Source organism: Nicotiana tabacum, chromosome 11 (assembly GCF_000715075.1).
Source record: "Nicotiana tabacum cultivar K326 chromosome 11, ASM71507v2, whole genome shotgun sequence".
Classification (NCBI taxonomy): domain Eukaryota; kingdom Viridiplantae; phylum Streptophyta; class Magnoliopsida; order Solanales; family Solanaceae; genus Nicotiana; species Nicotiana tabacum.
In genome coordinates, this window is record NC_134090.1 from 180,767,803 (window position 1) to 180,785,293 (window position 17,491).

At 35.0% G+C, this 17,491-nt stretch overlaps 1 protein-coding gene across 1 annotated transcript; it reads right to left on the bottom strand.

The window, feature by feature from the left end:
* Nucleotides 1-11,095: 11,095 nt before the first annotated feature.
* LOC107801639 (putative WRKY transcription factor 41) lies at nt 11,096-14,163 on the bottom strand. The gene is made up of 4 exons (XM_016624993.2): nt 13,935-14,163; nt 13,336-13,844; nt 12,439-12,561; nt 11,096-11,996 (listed from the first exon to the last, which is right to left on the bottom strand). Exons 2-4 carry the CDS (start codon nt 13,647-13,649, stop codon nt 11,591-11,593), a joined length of 843 nt encoding a protein of 280 aa, XP_016480479.1. The 5' UTR covers nt 13,650-13,844; nt 13,935-14,163; the 3' UTR covers nt 11,096-11,590.
* Between the last annotated feature and the right edge of the window lie 3,328 nt (nt 14,164-17,491).

Sequence of the window (17,491 nt, forward strand, 5' to 3'; positions counted from 1 at the left end):
GGAAGGAATAACGATCATAAAAGGAGTATTAAATGTTTTACGCTCGGTAACATTTAATACAGAATATTTTGCAACATTAAAGATGATGGTCCGTTACAAGGAATTTGGCATTTATGTCTACCGTTACATCTTCATCAATGACCCTCATAATTGATATTAAAGAAGGACATGATTCTAGGACCTCCTTCCCTAGACATAGCTATAAATATGGAGTTGATTTATCATTGTAAAGGACATGAATTTTCTGCCTAACTTACGCTACATTCAATGCAGATTTTTAATACAATTTTGCTTTCTCGCTTTTTGATCTCATAATTATGTGCCTGGAAACCCTGTTCCCAGACTCATCAGCTCTGCCATTTCATCTACATTTTAAGGCTAAGTAAAAATTTTCATCAGTTACTTTGTTATTTTTTGGATCAAATTACTTCACTTGTCTAGACTTCACGAACAAATTTAACTGTACCGTTTTACGGGTAAAAAATAAGTCATGCTAATATAAGTACACCAAAGAAGTACTATTAATTATATGACTAAGCACTAAAGAAAAAGATAAATTAAGTTATGCATTTTTATTATAAACTAATACAAAACTAAAAGCATATATCCAACACTATTGTCATTTCTAGTATTGAATTGAATTTATTTTGTTAGCATTATTATTGATTTAAACTATATTTGAGTTACTACATTTATGAGCTATAAAATTTATTGGACCATTCAAAAATGTCCTTTCATGAGCTATAAAACTCATTGTCCTTTTTCCTTTTGCGTTTTTAAAATACCAGTTCATTAATACTTATTCATTTTTGGAAGACAAAATAATTTACTTCACTTAGATTTAGAATCTCGAAATCCAAAAAGATATTAATTCATGGATCTTTCTTTTATGGAGTAGCTTTTATCCAAGAAATATACTCATAACATAAATCAACATGAATTTGCCTCCACCAAACTGCAAACATATGAAACACGACAATTAAATTAGAATGATAAATAAAAAATTCAGTATAATTTCACAAGTGAAATTTAGGGAGAAGCGGTTTTACCCTTAGGCTCTACCTTATACAGATAGAGAGTTGCTATTTTCCGATAGACTCTAGGCTAAAACACGACAACTAAATTGAGACGGATAAAGTGACAGCCACAATTTTTTTGAGAGCAAAAAACAAAGCATAAACAAAAAATTAAAAATAATAGTAGGTGATATTATTGGCGAAAAAAAAACTTTTATTGGCAGTTGAATAAAGTAAAAGCATTTTCAGAAATCTGCAAACAGTGATTCAACTCCTTGTAGATGACGCCGTTTCCAAAGTCAGTCAACCCACAAAAAGCGCCAAGAAACAATTGGACATTCAATATATCACCAAAAACCCCACATAAATAATATTAATAAAAGCAAAATAATAATATAGCACCACAATACGGTAATTAACAAAAATAAAAGAGCGATAATCACACTGAGATTTTTACGTGAAATTTTTTTTGAATAAGGGAAAAATCACGGCCCTTGAGAATAGCTACAACACTCAAAAGAAATAACTCTCTTTTGATGTTTTTACCCACTATAATATCGTTCACTCTCTATTTTTCTCACGAACTATTTTCTTATATTTTTTTGTGAGGTCTAATTCTTTAATCCTTGTTGGCGCGGGCGGAGATATTGGCTCCGGTACCACGTCGTGCACCGCGAACATTTCCCTTGCCGCATGTTGTTCCCCGTATACGGTCTTAACTCCATCCTTTGTTGAGAATTTCATCATTTGGTGGAGAGATCCACGGCCATGCAGTGTATCCACGGCCATCGAAACAACTAGAAATAAGAGTAAAAGTCTTTAATAGGAGAAATGGCGTAGCTCTTCGACCAATCAGAACGAAGTATTGGTTTAAATTTTTTCTTCCTAACGCCCACCAATTTGGCAACTTTAGACTTTTTCGTTATGGAGATGGACCACACAATTTTCAGCACGGTTTTTACTACTATATACAGCCAACGTTTCTTTCTCTTTCATAAACCAACCAAAATTCTTACGAAATAATCGAAGATCAAGAGAGGAGAAAACGACAATCATGTGTTACGAGGTTAAGTGTTCGACTTGTGGAAAGACCAGTTGGGGTGGTTGTGGAAGACATGTTCCTTCTGTTTACAACCGAATCCCAGAAGGACAACACTGCCAGTGCAAGGATTGGACCACCGGTGACGGCGAGGGTTCTGTCGCCGCCGCCGCCGTCGCCGCCGGGGATTCTCCTACTGGTTACTGTACTATCGTCTAGAGAAATTGGGAGTTTAAGTCTATCTTTTTTCTTGTACTCTAATTAATAAGGTTAGCTCAAGTTATGTCTGTTGGGGAGCTAGTATATCAATGTAATAAATGTCTATGGTTATGGATGGTTTTTCTCTTTAATTTTCTATTTTGGGATTTATGAAATAGCAGTATCTTTCACGGCAGACCTATATATATATATTTCCATGATTAAAAGGTAAAATACATAAGTTACCCCTGAACTTTGGACCAAATCCCTGTTACACACTTTCTGACCATGAAAATCATCTTACACACTCAACCTTTCCAGAGTGTGTCTAATACACACCTCTTTGCCTACGTGGCTAGCGCGTGTTTTACAAACAAAATGAGGCATCTGAATATTAAAAAATTATATGTCTGATATTTTATTTAAACAGTTCAGATTTAGTGAAATTTATCCAACGATTACAATAACATTTCTTTCTTTCTTTCCTTTTTTTAGTTTCTCTTTTTTATTTTTCTAAACTAATCCACCACCTGCCCGTCGAGAGCCCATCCAGACCTCTCCATCGTCCACCATTGATGCTCCACAACTTCTCCACCATCCTAAAATCAATCAACACTCACCTGTCGAAAAATCACTATACCTTCACCATTGAAGCAACTTTTTCTCTTCTCTTCCTTTTTCCCCTTACACCTGTTGGGGGCAACCATGAAGGAACCCACTTACCATTATATACCATTGGAGAGGGTTGTAGGTTTGCTTAAGAAGAACCAATATTCTAGTACAACTAATTATTTTTGGCATTTGGATCAAATCTTAATAAGTTCTTTGCAAAAGATTCCAATATTTGGTACTCGAATTTTGTATCTCGAAAATATTTAGAAATTAGAAGCTAGGAGCATTTGATTGGGGCTTCTATTTTTTGTTTGAATTAGATGGCAGAGGTCTGGTTGTTGTCGCCGGCGAAGAGAAAGAGATGCAAGGGGGAAGATGGTAAAGGGTATAATTGTAATTTTACATATTTTAATTTTTAAAAGAATAATAACACGTGTCACAATCTTATTAGTGCGTGACTTTACACATATTTTGAAAAATTGGTCAAGAAAAAAAAGTGTGTATTAGACATACTCAAGAAAGGTTGAGTGTGTAAGATGATTTTCGTGGTCAGAAAGTGTGTAACAGGGATTTGGTCCATAGTTTAGGGGGTAACTTATGTATTTTGCCATGATTAAAATAGTAGAAAGAGATTATACTTCTACATTTGTCATAGATTAGTTTTTGAATCTAGAATAGTAACATCAGTGTGAAAAGCTAGAGTTTCTAAAATCTAATTTCCAATTGTTCAAACGGTTTGTCATTTGAATATTTCTACACAAAGTTATGGTCATAGCTACTTAACCACTCTTATTTTATTTTACAAGTTCATGTATATTTTGCTCTGTCCGAGTTTTTTAACACTAACCATCAGCAAATGCAGTTCAAACATGAGGTTAACAAAATCTCAAGCCCTATAAATATAAATTGATGTATTTGATATCAAAAACTTGCATTACATTATTGGCATGTATGTTACTGTACTGCTATGGGATAATTAATCCCCGGATTAGTTATATCATGATTTTATCTCAACCAAATATGAGATAAACTCATCTCAAATTTAATCCCGGTATTAATTATCCCCTATCCCTCATACCAAACGAGCCATTATTGACGTAGTAAATGTTGGAAATAATTGGATAATTACGGAGAATAAAAGGTTTAGCTTGAGGCGTGTCAAAGACACTGTCCTTAAGGATATTTCGCCCACATCGAGATGAATAATGGGTTTAGCTCCCGGAGGTAAATCAACTAAAATCCAAGTTTTATTTTGTAAAATTGAATCTAATTCTACATCAATAACTTCTTTCCAAAATGAGGCATCATACGAAGATATAACTTCAGAATATGTTAAAGGATCATTATCCACAAGATAAGTATAAAAATCATTATCAAAAGATTTTTCTTTCCTTAATCTTTTGCTTCTTCTTAAATCCTCACTTCCAAAATCATTTTTAATAATTGAAACATGTGAAATATTATCACTTGGAATAATAGGAGCATTAGAAATTTTCTCAAATTTTAAAGGAAAAATATTTTCAAAAAATTCAGCATTTTTTGTTTCAACAATAGTATTGTTTTCAAGTACATCACCTTTAACTACTAAAAATCTGTATGTTGTACTGTTTTCAACATACCAAATAAACATACAATCAGATGTTTTAAATCCTATTTTTCTTTTCTTAGGATCAGGCAACATAACTTTAGCAAAGGCACCCCCACACTTTCAAATATTTCAAATTAAGTGGATACCCTTTCCACAATTCATAAGGAGTTTTGTCTGTTTTCTTATAAGGAATTCTATTTTGTAAATGACAAGCAGATAAAATGGCTTCACCTCGTCTCCTAAATCAGTATGAATTAAACTTAATAATTTAGATTCTCTAAATACTGAAGTTTGTTTAGCTTCTGCACAAACTTCACACTTATTAATATTTGAAATAAGACCTTCAGAATGCATTTTTTTTTAATATAAGATAAACTAACATATCCTATTCTAGCATGCCATAAATTAAAAGAATCAATCAAGTAAGTAGAAGTATTATCATTTCCATTGATAACATTGAGTACAAACATGCCATGTTATAATAACCCTTGCCAACAAAATTATTATTCTTGGTCAACACGACCTTATCAGATTCAAAAGAAACCTTCACCCCCACTTTTCCTAATAATCCCACAGAGACCAAATTGGCTCGGATACTAGGAATATGCAATACGTCATTCAATGCCAAAGTTTTGCCAGATGTGAGTTTGAGAAAAACTTTGCCTTTTCCAAGAACTTGAGTAGTTCTTGAGTCACCAAGATAGACAACTTCTTCTCCCTCATCAACTTGGGTGTAAGACACAAATTTAGCACATATGTGCCTAGCGGCTCCAGAATCTAACACCTAATCTTTCACATTGGCCACAAGGTTCATCTGGGAAACAACCGCAACAATTATATCATCCACTTTGGCTTCAGTTAAATTTACTTTAGCCTTAGTGGGATTGTCATTCCCAACCCTTTTTCGGCATTGAGCAACATAGTGGCCAAGTGTATCACACACAAAGCAGTTGCATTTTTCCTTTAAGGTTTGATTGTTGGTTTTGGGTTTATAACCATTTCTTTTATCATACATGTTACTTGATTTTCTCTTACAGTTGTTCTCCTCCACAAGGCTGCTTCTAGTAGCAATTTCTTTTCCTTTGTCAATAACAGCGTGTTTGCGGTTAAAATTATCTCCACCAAAAACAACAACAGAAACAGTTGGTGCAGCAGGAGTAGTAGCATCGACAACAACATTAGCAGCGTTATTCTCCATAATAATAATGTAAAATATCCTTAAGATTGTTGGAAAAAATTGGATAATTATGGAGAGTAAAAGATTTAGCTTGAGGCATGTCAAAGACACTGTCCTTAAGGATATTTCACCCACACCGAGATGAATAATATTAGGCGTATCCCCCAGGATTCAACAAAACTCTTCTAGTATAACTAGGAGTAGAAACAACAAAGATTTATGAGAAAAAACCCAGCACAAAAAAAAGGGAAGAAATTTTTTAACTTTTTTCACACTACTCCATGAACACAAACAAATAGCTTTATATATAGTCCAAGAAAATGGACATCTGAAAATGAAAAACCTGTAAAATCCATTAAGGATTTAATGTCAAGAATTCACTGCCAAAACAAATCATTAAGTATGCAATACCAAGAATGCCAAAACGGATCATTAAGAATTCAATACCAAGAATGCCAAAAGGCCAAAACGTAAAAACATTGAAAGCCATCCATTGCCAAACCGTTAAAATCAAATTGTTAATTGAAAATATTCCATGAGTTACAATTCTATCAAGATCACTTAATATTATATTAAAATAATGAACCTAGACATAATTGTAAATATTCTTTTTGAGATATTAAAATATTTTTGTCTCAACAATCCCCCACATAGCTCAAAAAGAATATTATAATAAAATAAGATAAAACTATATTTGCTGGGTTTCACAAATGAGCATAACGTGTCGCATCTGGTGTCTCTTGGACTATGAACCATACCTAGATAAAATAAGATTAAACTCACAGAATAATTGGTGAAGTTCAAAACTTCTATGAACCAAGAATTCTTTTGTAAGTTTAGTGTCTTATCTATCACATTATACCCACACACACTTTGTTCTTTGTCGCGGTTTTGCGCTAATAGGCCATGCGCGCGCCTAGTTTTCATGAGTGCTCTAGAAATTTTTGCTATAAATTTCATAGGAGCGGCCCCACACCACACTCATATAGGTCCATCCATCAAGTGTATTCTGCAGCACAATACACCACCTATAAAAGGCTATGGATTATTAGATTAAGAGTTTAATAACTCAGCCTCTCATTCCTTGCAGTCTTGCACTATATACACACACATCATAGGAAGGGATATAATTAATAGTGCACATTTGATCAACTAATGACTTGTTATTACTCATATGAACCTACTTCATGGAATCTCCAATCACATAGGTTGAGTTACCATCATAGTTGATATCACTCAAATTGGCAAAAGTCTCATTCCCCTCGATGTTTCAGATATTAATTTTCTTCCCAAAGATTTAGTTAGAGGATCGGCCAAATTCACTTTTGACTTCACATAATCAATGGAAATAATTCCATCTCTCAGCAGCTGCTTTATCATATTATGTCTCAATCGGATATGTCTACTCTTCCCATTAAAGGATTTATTTTTGGCAATGGCTATTGCAACTTGGCAATCACAATGCATCGACACAGAAGGTGTCGGTTTAATTCCTAATGGAATACTCGCCAAAAGGTTCTTTAACCACTCGGTCTCATTGCCAGCCAACAACAGAAGGTGTTGTTTGTTTAGCTGATTTTCATGCCACAACACCCCCATCGAGGGTGAACACATAACCACTAGTGAATTTTGTCTCATCTGAATCAGAGATCTAGTTAGCATCACTGTATCCTTCTAATACAATGGGAAATCCACTATATTTAATACCATAGTTCATGGTACCTCTCAAATATTTCATTACTCATGACTTGGGTTTTGAGAATATCTACTCAATCTACACACAATATATGCAATATCAGGTCTAGTAAAATTCATCAAATTCATTAGACTACCAATAACTTGAGCATATTTATTTGGGAAAATGCATAAGTACCCCCTGATCTATACTCGGATTTCCAACCACATATTTTTTCTTTGCGGGAATCCTATTACCCCCCTAAACTTATTTTAAATGAAATTATTTGCACCCTAAAACTAGATAACCAAACTCTTGGCAAGTGGTGAGCTACACGCGCCCCCACATGTATTCTTAGTACTTTTTTTATTCTTTCTTATTTTTCTTATCCTTTTTTCTTATTTCTTATTATTCTCATTTTTTTTGGTTATTTCATTCTCTTTCTTTTTGTTTTGGTCACTGGTGGCATAAATTGGTGGTCGTCGGAATTTCACAAATACCATTTTTTCCGGCGATATATTTTTATCCCGATCTAAGTGTGTTTTATATATATATATATATATATATATATATAATTTTTTCTTGAAAGTGTAATTTACGAGTGGGAGGAAGAGCAAAAGAAATAAAAACGAATATAAGCTCAGAAAACATTTTTCATTTAAAATTTCAATACATTATTTTTTTTCCGGCGTGGGAAGATTTTCCGATGATGAATTTTCCCCCCCAAATCTGAGTGTATTTTGCTTTGCTTATAAATAGATCTTTTTGAAAGTTTAATTTGTGTGTAAAAAGAAAAAATAGAAGAAAAACGGTTAGACAAAGTCGTCGGTGAATGAATATCCGTCGGAATTAGAGAAGAAACGAAAAAAAAGACAAAGAAAAAAAAAAGTAAGAAAAAATGGTAAAAAAGAATAAAAAAATAACCTAAAAATCGTTTTTTCTCTATGCCACGTCAGCGTTAAGGGTGCAAATAATTTCATTTAAAATAAGTTTAGGGGGTAATAGGATTCCCGCAAAGAAAAAGTGTGTAGTTGGGAATCCGGGTATAAGTGAGGGGGGTACTTATGCATTTTTCATATTTATTTTGATCTACAACATCTCCCTTATTCTTTTTTAATTGACTACTAGCATCATAAGGAGTGCTTATAGGTACCACATCAAAATTATCAAATTTTTTAAGAATTCTTTCAACATAATGTTCTTGAGTCAACATCAAACTATTGCCATCTCTTATAATTTTCATGCCTAAAATAACACTAGCTTCTCCCATGTCTTTCATCTCAAAATTAGAAGACAAGAAAAATTTGATTTTATTTACCAAATCAAGGCTAGAACTAAAAGTAAACATGTCATCCCCATAAAGGCAAATAATAACACATGTACCATATAAACATTTTGTATAAACACATTTATCTACTTCAATTGATAAAAAACCATCATTAATCAATACTTGATCAAATATTTCATGCCACTGTTTAGGCGCTTGCTTTAGACCATATAAAGATTTTAATAGTTTACATATTTTATTTTCTTGTCTAGACATTATACAACCCTCAGGTTGCTCCATGTAAATTTCCTCTTCCAAATCACCATTTAAAAATAGCATTTTAACATCCATTTGGTGAATAAAAAGTTTATAAATAGAAGCCAAGGCAAGTAAAACACGAATCGAGGAAATTCTAGTTATAGGAGCATAAGTGTCAAAATAATCAATATTTTGCTTTTGGGTAAAACCTTTTGCAACAAGTCTAGCTTTGTATTTATCAGTGAAACCATCCGGATTGGGTTTCTTCTTAAAAATCCATTTACAACCAATGGGTTTAGCTCCCGGAGGTAAATCAACTAAAATCCAAGTTTTATTTTGTAAAATTGAATCTAATTCTACATCAATAACTTCTTTCCAAAATGAGGCATCATACGAAGATATAACTTCAGAATATGTTAAAGGATCATTATCCACAAGATAAGTATAAAAATCATTATCAAAAGATTTTTCTTTCCTTAATCTTTTGCTTCTTCTTAAATCCTCACTTCCAAAATCATTTTTAATAATTGAAACATGTGAAATATTATCACTTGGAATAATAGGAGCATTAGAAATTTTCTCAAATTTTAAAGGAAAAATATTTTCAAAAAATTCAGCATTTTTTGTTTCAACAATAGTATTGTTTTCAAGTACATCACCTTTAACTACTAAAAATCTGTATGTTGTACTGTTTTCAACATACCAAATAAACATACAATCAGATGTTTTAAATCCTATTTTTCTTTTCTTAGGATCAGGCAACATAACTTTAGCAAGGCACCCCCACACTTTCAAATATTTCAAATTAAGTGGATACCCTTTCCACAATTCATAAGGAGTTTTGTCTGTTTTCTTATAAGGAATTCTATTTTGTAAATGACAAGCAGATAAAATGGCTTCACCTCGTCTCCTAAATCAGTATGAATTAAACTTAATAATTTAGATTCTCTAAATACTGAAGTTTGTTTAGCTTCTGCACAAACTTCACACTTATTAATATTTGAAATAAGACCTTCAGAATGCATTTTTTTTTAATATAAGATAAACTAACATATCCTATTCTAGCATGCCATAAATTAAAAGAATCAATCAAGTAAGTAGAAGTATTATCATTTCCATTGATAACATTGAGTACAAACATGCCATGTTATAATAACCCTTGCCAACAAAATTATTATTCTTGGTCAACACGACCTTATCAGATTCAAAAGAAACCTTCACCCCCACTTTTCCTAATAATCCCACAGAGACCAAATTGGCTCGGATACTAGGAATATGCAATACGTCATTCAATGCCAAAGTTTTGCCAGATGTGAGTTTGAGAAAAACTTTGCCTTTTCCAAGAACTTGAGTAGTTCTTGAGTCACCAAGATAGACAACTTCTTCTCCCTCATCAACTTGGGTGTAAAACACAAATTTAGCACATATGTGCCTAGCGGCTCCAGAATCTAACACCTAATCTTTCACATTGGCCACAAGGTTCATCTGGGAAACAACCGCAACAATTATATCATCCACTTTGGCTTCAGTTAAATTTACTTTAGCCTTAGTGGGATTGTCATTCCCAACCCTTTTTCGGCATTGAGCAACATAGTGGCCAAGTGTATCACACACAAAGCAGTTGCATTTTTCCTTTAAGGTTTGATTGTTGGTTTTGGGTTTATAACCATTTCTTTTATCATACATGTTACTTGATTTTCTCTTACAGTTGTTCTCCTCCACAAGGCTGCTTCTAGTAGCAATTTCTTTTCCTTTGTCAATAACAGCGTGTTTGCGGTTAAAATTATCTCCACCAAAAACAACAACAGAAACAGTTGGTGCAGCAGGAGTAGTAGCATCGACAACAACATTAGCAGCGTTATTCTCCATAATAATAATGTAAAATATCCTTAAGATTGTTGGAAAAAATTGGATAATTATGGAGAGTAAAAGATTTAGCTTGAGGCATGTCAAAGACACTGTCCTTAAGGATATTTCACCCACACCGAGATGAATAATATTAGGCGTATCCCCCAGGATTCAACAAAACTCTTCTAGTATAACTAGGAGTAGAAACAACAAAGATTTATGAGAAAAAACCCAGCACAAAAAAAAGGGAAGAAATTTTTTAACTTTTTTCACACTACTCCATGAACACAAACAAATAGCTTTATATATAGTCCAAGAAAATGGACATCTGAAAATGAAAAACCTGTAAAATCCATTAAGGATTTAATGTCAAGAATTCACTGCCAAAACAAATCATTAAGTATGCAATACCAAGAATGCCAAAACGGATCATTAAGAATTCAATACCAAGAATGCCAAAAGGCCAAAACGTAAAAACATTGAAAGCCATCCATTGCCAAACCGTTAAAATCAAATTGTTAATTGAAAATATTCTATGAGTTACAATTCTATTAAGACCAATTAATATTATATTAAAATAATGAACCTAGACATAATTGTAAATATTCTTTTTGAGATATTAAAATATTTTTGTCTCAACAGTAAATTCATCAATAATTATCAATATATTGATAGAATAAAGCCTTGCAAGTTCCAACAGAGGAAAAAAATATTAGGTGATCTCTTCTCATCTGTCCAAGTTTTAGCGGATAAAGTTATCCGATACCTATGCTGTTGAGAGGTAGGAGGTACCCTGTGGAATTAGTGGAGGTGCGAGTAAGATGGTTCGGATACGACCGTCATAAAAAAGAACCCGCAAGTCCTCCTAAAAGTAGCTTTTATCTGGACTAGATAGTTACTTGACTATCAATCTCATTTCAAGGTAGAAAAAAATGTAGTCCAAAGATCCTCAGCTGAGGAATTCCCCTCTGCATGTGCTGAAGTTGGTGTTGTCATGATATCAGAATTAGTCATGTTGAGGATTGAATTGGAGTTTACTATCCCTGTTGAGGAATTGTTGAATGAAGTATTTGGGGTTGAAACCATCTCAGTGAAATAGGATTCAGATATTTCCCCTCTTCTTCCAGCTTCATCACATTGTGTTTCTTTTGTTAGTGCAGCAACTAATTCTCCATTTTGCTGCAGTTTGCTTTCTTGACCACAACTGTGACTTCCTCCATAAATAACTTCAAAAACTGTTGCCTCTGTATCACTTCGCTGGACCATCTTAGTAGCCGTACAACTAGATAAACGACGACGAGCACATCGATAGTATTCTCTGCAGTGCCATAAGAAATTGTCGTGGGAACTTGTATTTCTAGGTAAAACATTGAATATAGTGTAGTATATCCACCTTTGAGCAACTTTGTTCTCCGTTAAACTTTGATCTAAGCTTACCCCGTAATTAGGAAAAAAGGTTTCGTTCTTCTCCTTGACCCCTAACGGAGCTCCAAAAAGGGTAAATCTGGACACGTAGAGTCCACCTATTTACCTGGAGCTCTGTTAATGACAAGGACAATACGAGACGATTTTCTAATGCAAAGGGGTATGAATGGACCAAAAGTCTAAGGGAGGACACAATTAGCAATTTCGGATAATATAAGAGCCGAATTTGGGCAGTTTTCCCTTCACAAAGCGAAGGGAACTTCGTACAAACAAGAAATAGAACATCCAGGTTTTGGTTGCTGCTGGACAAGAAACATACAGAACCAGATTCTCACCTGGGATGTTTTGCCCCTAAAATATATTTGTGTCCATATTTCCTCCAAATGTATCCATCCTCAGGTGGAACCTCTTCTCCAGATCGAGCACGTACGTACTCTGTCCTTCGCGACACCATCTTCCTACAATGATTAATTGTGTGGAACAAGTTAAAAAGTTCCTAACAAGGACCTCCACCAAATGTAAGAATGCACCAGTTTCACTTTCTAAAACTGGTCTGTCGTCTCATCTGAGTAAATTACAGTAATAGTCTATGTGAAATTATCAGCGATCATATACATATCGTTTGTTAGTTTTGCCTTTGGGATACAACAACAACGAATCCCCGCACAGTGGGGTTTGGGAAGGATAACGTGTACGCAGACCTTACCTTTACCTTATGAAGCAAGAGAGACTGTTTCTGATAGACCCTCGGTTCAAGAACAAACAGTAATAATCGCAAGGAAATAAGATAACAGAAATAGATACCATAGCCTGTAATAGCAAGGGAACTAGGAATACGAAGCTACAAGAGAAGTGTGAAAACTACCAGCAATAATGCCACATCGTCTAACAACAAGGAACTCGGAATAAGAGAATATAAGACTAGTACTACTACTAGTACGACTAGAAGAGACTCTCGACTACCTGTCAACCCAAAACCCTAATCCCGACCTCCATACCTCCCTATCGAAGGTCATGTCTTTGGAACACATATATGAATATATTAGCTATCGTGTAGCGTTGATATGTTCTTATATACCTAGAAATGTCATGACATGTTTAAGCCCATTATGTAGCATAAATCTTTGTCTCTATCTTGAACTCCGCCCCAGTCAAATACTACCACATAACTGAAACTAGAATACCTCTTCTTACCCGGTCAAATACTGACACATAAATTGAAATGAGAGTACCTCTTCCTGGAGTTGCAGGGACGGTCAGAACTCTTTGTGCTAGCATCAGCCAGAAGATGCAGAGATTCCAGCTTGCCAGTTGATGAAGATGGTGCTGGATTACTAATCTGTTTACCTTTATTCATCCCAGATAAAGCTGTGCCATTTAAGAGGGACAGAGCTTTATCATAGGAAGAAAGTATTTCCACAGATAAATACTGGCATACATCCTGTTTCATTGGATCAAAATGCTTTTGCAGCTGACACATCAATTCCCTCCCCTTAGTTAGCTCAGTTATCACTACCTCTCTCTCCCAACAATTCTCCTCTCCCATTTTTGCAAAACTAGCTAGCAACAACAACTATCCAGTACAGTCTCGCAAGTGGGGAAGTGTAGTGTGTACGCAGACCTTACCGCTAACCCAATGGGACAAAGAGGCTGTTTCTGATAAACCCTCGGCTCAAAGAGACAATATATCGGTACCGTCAACAAAAATGCAAATCTGTATTTTCCTTTAGATATTGCAAATCTGTATGATGAGAAAAACTAGTTAATGAATACCTAAGAAATGCAAGATGAATCCAAATAAGACTTTAGATCTCAATAAAGAGCACTTTACCTTAGAGTAAGAAACAGATGATAAAGTTGTTCTTATGGTTGGTTGAATTGTTAGAATGGATTCAGTTATTGTTAGTCAACTTCTTGTTTGGCTGTAGTACTGCTTTGAGCTAAGGAGGAAAAAAAATAATCTTTACATTCAATGAGAAAGAAGATAATAAAAAAATGGATTGGATGATAAACAAATTGGAGAAAGTTAAGTGTGAAGACTTGCTCTCTGCTTTTTCTTTGAGTCAATGCACAATGCAATTAGTTGACTATCAAGTCCTCCTGTGTTCACTCGCTATAGGAAGTAGCTAGGAACTTGATTAGTTCTTACCAACTTTATTAACACATCTACTCAAGCATTTTTTTAAAAATAATAAATATCAAATCAAGCACTTGTCCATTCCCATCATAAATTAATGATGTTGACAGAATTGATATATAAGATCAAATTAAACATTAACTGAATTTTTTTTAAAGGACAGTAAGTAACAATTTGGAACTTAAAGAGAAGTGTTATATATATATAGCAAACTCGTGCTTAGTACGCGTATTTGGTACCTATCTGGGCTTAGCGCTGAAACTCGAAATCTCACCGGTGTATTGGGAAAAATTGAGTTTATATATTAAAGTGGTGTAAAGATGACGTGTCATGGTACATAGACTGGTCAAAAAGTTACAACTGACAAAGAGCCACGAGTTGCAACAGATACGAGTAGAGGCGAAGGAAGAGGCACAAGCGGTTATCCAAAAGACTCAACGCTCGTACCTATTTAAGTCCAAGAATCAAGGGGAATGAATCTGACACTACATGGGAGTACAGATACAGTATTTAATGAGCTTTAAATACTAAAAACGTTAGAGAATCTGTATTAAATACAATGATTATGTAACGTAGCATTTAATGTCTTTAATTGTCCATAATGGCCTTATTATGATAAAGGCAAAACGCAAATCTCCAAAATAGCTATAAAAGGGAGAGAACGGATCAATTGTAATGACAGGAAAATACTATCTGAATATACCGATTTACTTGCTTTTCTTCTGATTATCTTATTGCTAGCCAAATTACTTTCTTTTATATATTTTTTTGATTATCAGTAACCCGAGTTCTTCTAAATTAAAGTTTTGACTGAAATTCCATTTTTTGGTTAAACAAATTGGTTCCGTTACCAGGAATCTGATAATCTATCCTCTTTAAGCTTAAATTTCCCTGTTGCATCAACCATGTCGAACAACAATGACAACATTCAAGGTAACAAAGGAAACAAAGGAAACCAACAACTTCAGGGTAATCAAACCCCCGTCCCTTCTCCATGAGGCTCTCCTCGGCGGTCTCGTGAAGGCTCTCCTGATGGATCTCATACAAATGGAAACGCCCAATTCGAAATGTTGAAGCTATCGATGAAGCTTTGCAGAAACTAATTGTTGCACAGGTCAATAAAGCTCTTAAGGCTTTTGCTAGCCAGTTACCTACTACACCACCTACACCCACTCCAAATAACAACACTTTGGAGAACCCTCGTTCCGGGCTCGTTAATTCAGGTAGTGGTGGAATCCCCAGCGAATCACAGGAGGGAGAACCAGGTAACTTAGTCAATTCTGATTTACAAAATTTAGTACTAACATTGCAGAAACAGCTTAAGGAGCAAAGTGACCGCACAGAGCAAATACCCGGAGTGCCGCCCGTAATCAAAAGGATAGATACGGATATATATTCGCAACACCCCTGGAAGCCAAGTGCTGCTCCCCTCCCGATTCCAAAGAAATTCAAAATGCCTAATATTCCAAAATACGATGGAACAACAAACCCACGAGACCACATGAATGCATTCATAACAGGCGTAAAAGGCAACGACTTGACCAAGTAGGAGATTGAATCAGTATTAGTTAAAAAATTCGGTAAAACACTTACCAAGGGTGCATTAACATGATATTCTCTTTTACCCGAAAATTCTATAAATTCTTTTGCTGAGCTTGCAGATTCTTTCGTCAAAGCACACTCGGGAGCTCAAAAAGTCGGAAAACAAATGGAAGATATTTTCAAAATCAAGCAAGGGGACTCAGAATTGCTTAGGGAGTTCGTGGATAGATTCCAATGTGAAAGAATGACATTACCACGTGTACCTGATAATTGGGCAGCTATAGCTTTCACAAGCAATTTGAATGAAAAGAGCTCAGAAGCTACGAGGTGACTCAAGAAAAGTCTTCGTGAATTCCCAGCTACAACATAGAATGACATTTACAACAGGTATAACACGAAGCTAAAGATAGAAGAAGAAGTTGTTCCACAATTCAAAAAAAAAAAAGAAAAAGTAAGTTCGAGACGGGCGGAAACCGAAAAAAGGTCCGGTAAAAATAGGTACGAGCCATATATGGGACCTGCAGGATAAGATTCACGGTCAAAACAGGACAATCAAAGGTATGATCATAGATCAAGGAATAGAGAGTCAGGCTCTTCATCAAGGTTTAGGAATGATCGAAACACCCATGAGTCACGAGATGATGATAGAAATTTGAAGGCGAGATTTGGCGGTTACAATTTCAATGTGAGCACTTCCGAGCTCGTAGCTGTTTTGAGAAACATGGGTGACAAGGTACGGTGGCCAAAAGAGATGAGATCGAATCCAAACAGGCGCAACCCTGATCATTTGTGTGAGTTTCATAATGATCACGGGACATAAAACAGCAGACTGTAGATTTTTACAAAGTGAAGTTGATCATTTATTAAAATAAGGGTATCTCACAGAGTTATTCAGTAAGAAAGGTAAGCAAGCTTACATGAAGAATAGGCAGGAACCCCCTAAACCACCTTCTCCCAAAAGGACCGTCAACGTTATAAGCGGGGGTGAAGACATCAATGGCGTAACGTACACTGCAGCTAATAAAATTTTCAAAGTCACAATTACCCAAGGGAAATGGGTGCGACATGTATTAGAGGAAGACAGTATTACATTTGATGATGCTGATGCGGATGGTGTATTATCTCCTCATAATGATGCCCTGGTAATATCATTAATTGTACATGATACTAGTGTGAAACGAGTTTTGATTGATCCAATTAGTTCCGTCAACATTATTTTGCTATGAGTATTACGTGAGATGCAAGATGAGGATAAATTAATACCAAGGCGCATACTTTATCTGGATTTGACAATTCTAGTGTTGTGACGAAAGGAGAGGTAACACTCACCACATTCGCAGAAGGAGTTGTCAAAGATACAAAGTTTCAAGTAGTAGATATGGAGATGGCTTACAATATGATCCTTGGGAGACCATGGATCCACGAAATGGATGACGTTCCTTCAACCTTGCATCAAGTTATTAAATTTCCATCACCATGGGGAATATGTCAAATCCGCGAGAATGTGCTGTAGCATATTCAAGTATGAAAAAAAGAAGAAAAATAGCAATCACAGAAGACAGTTGAGGGCACCACAGCACAAACCTCAACTGAACAAGGGCGGACAGATGTGGATTCAAGGCCTGATACCATTCAAGAACCAGAAGAAAACGAAAATATCAAAACAACAATTGAAGAACTGGAGGCTGTGGTGTTATTTGCACAATGGC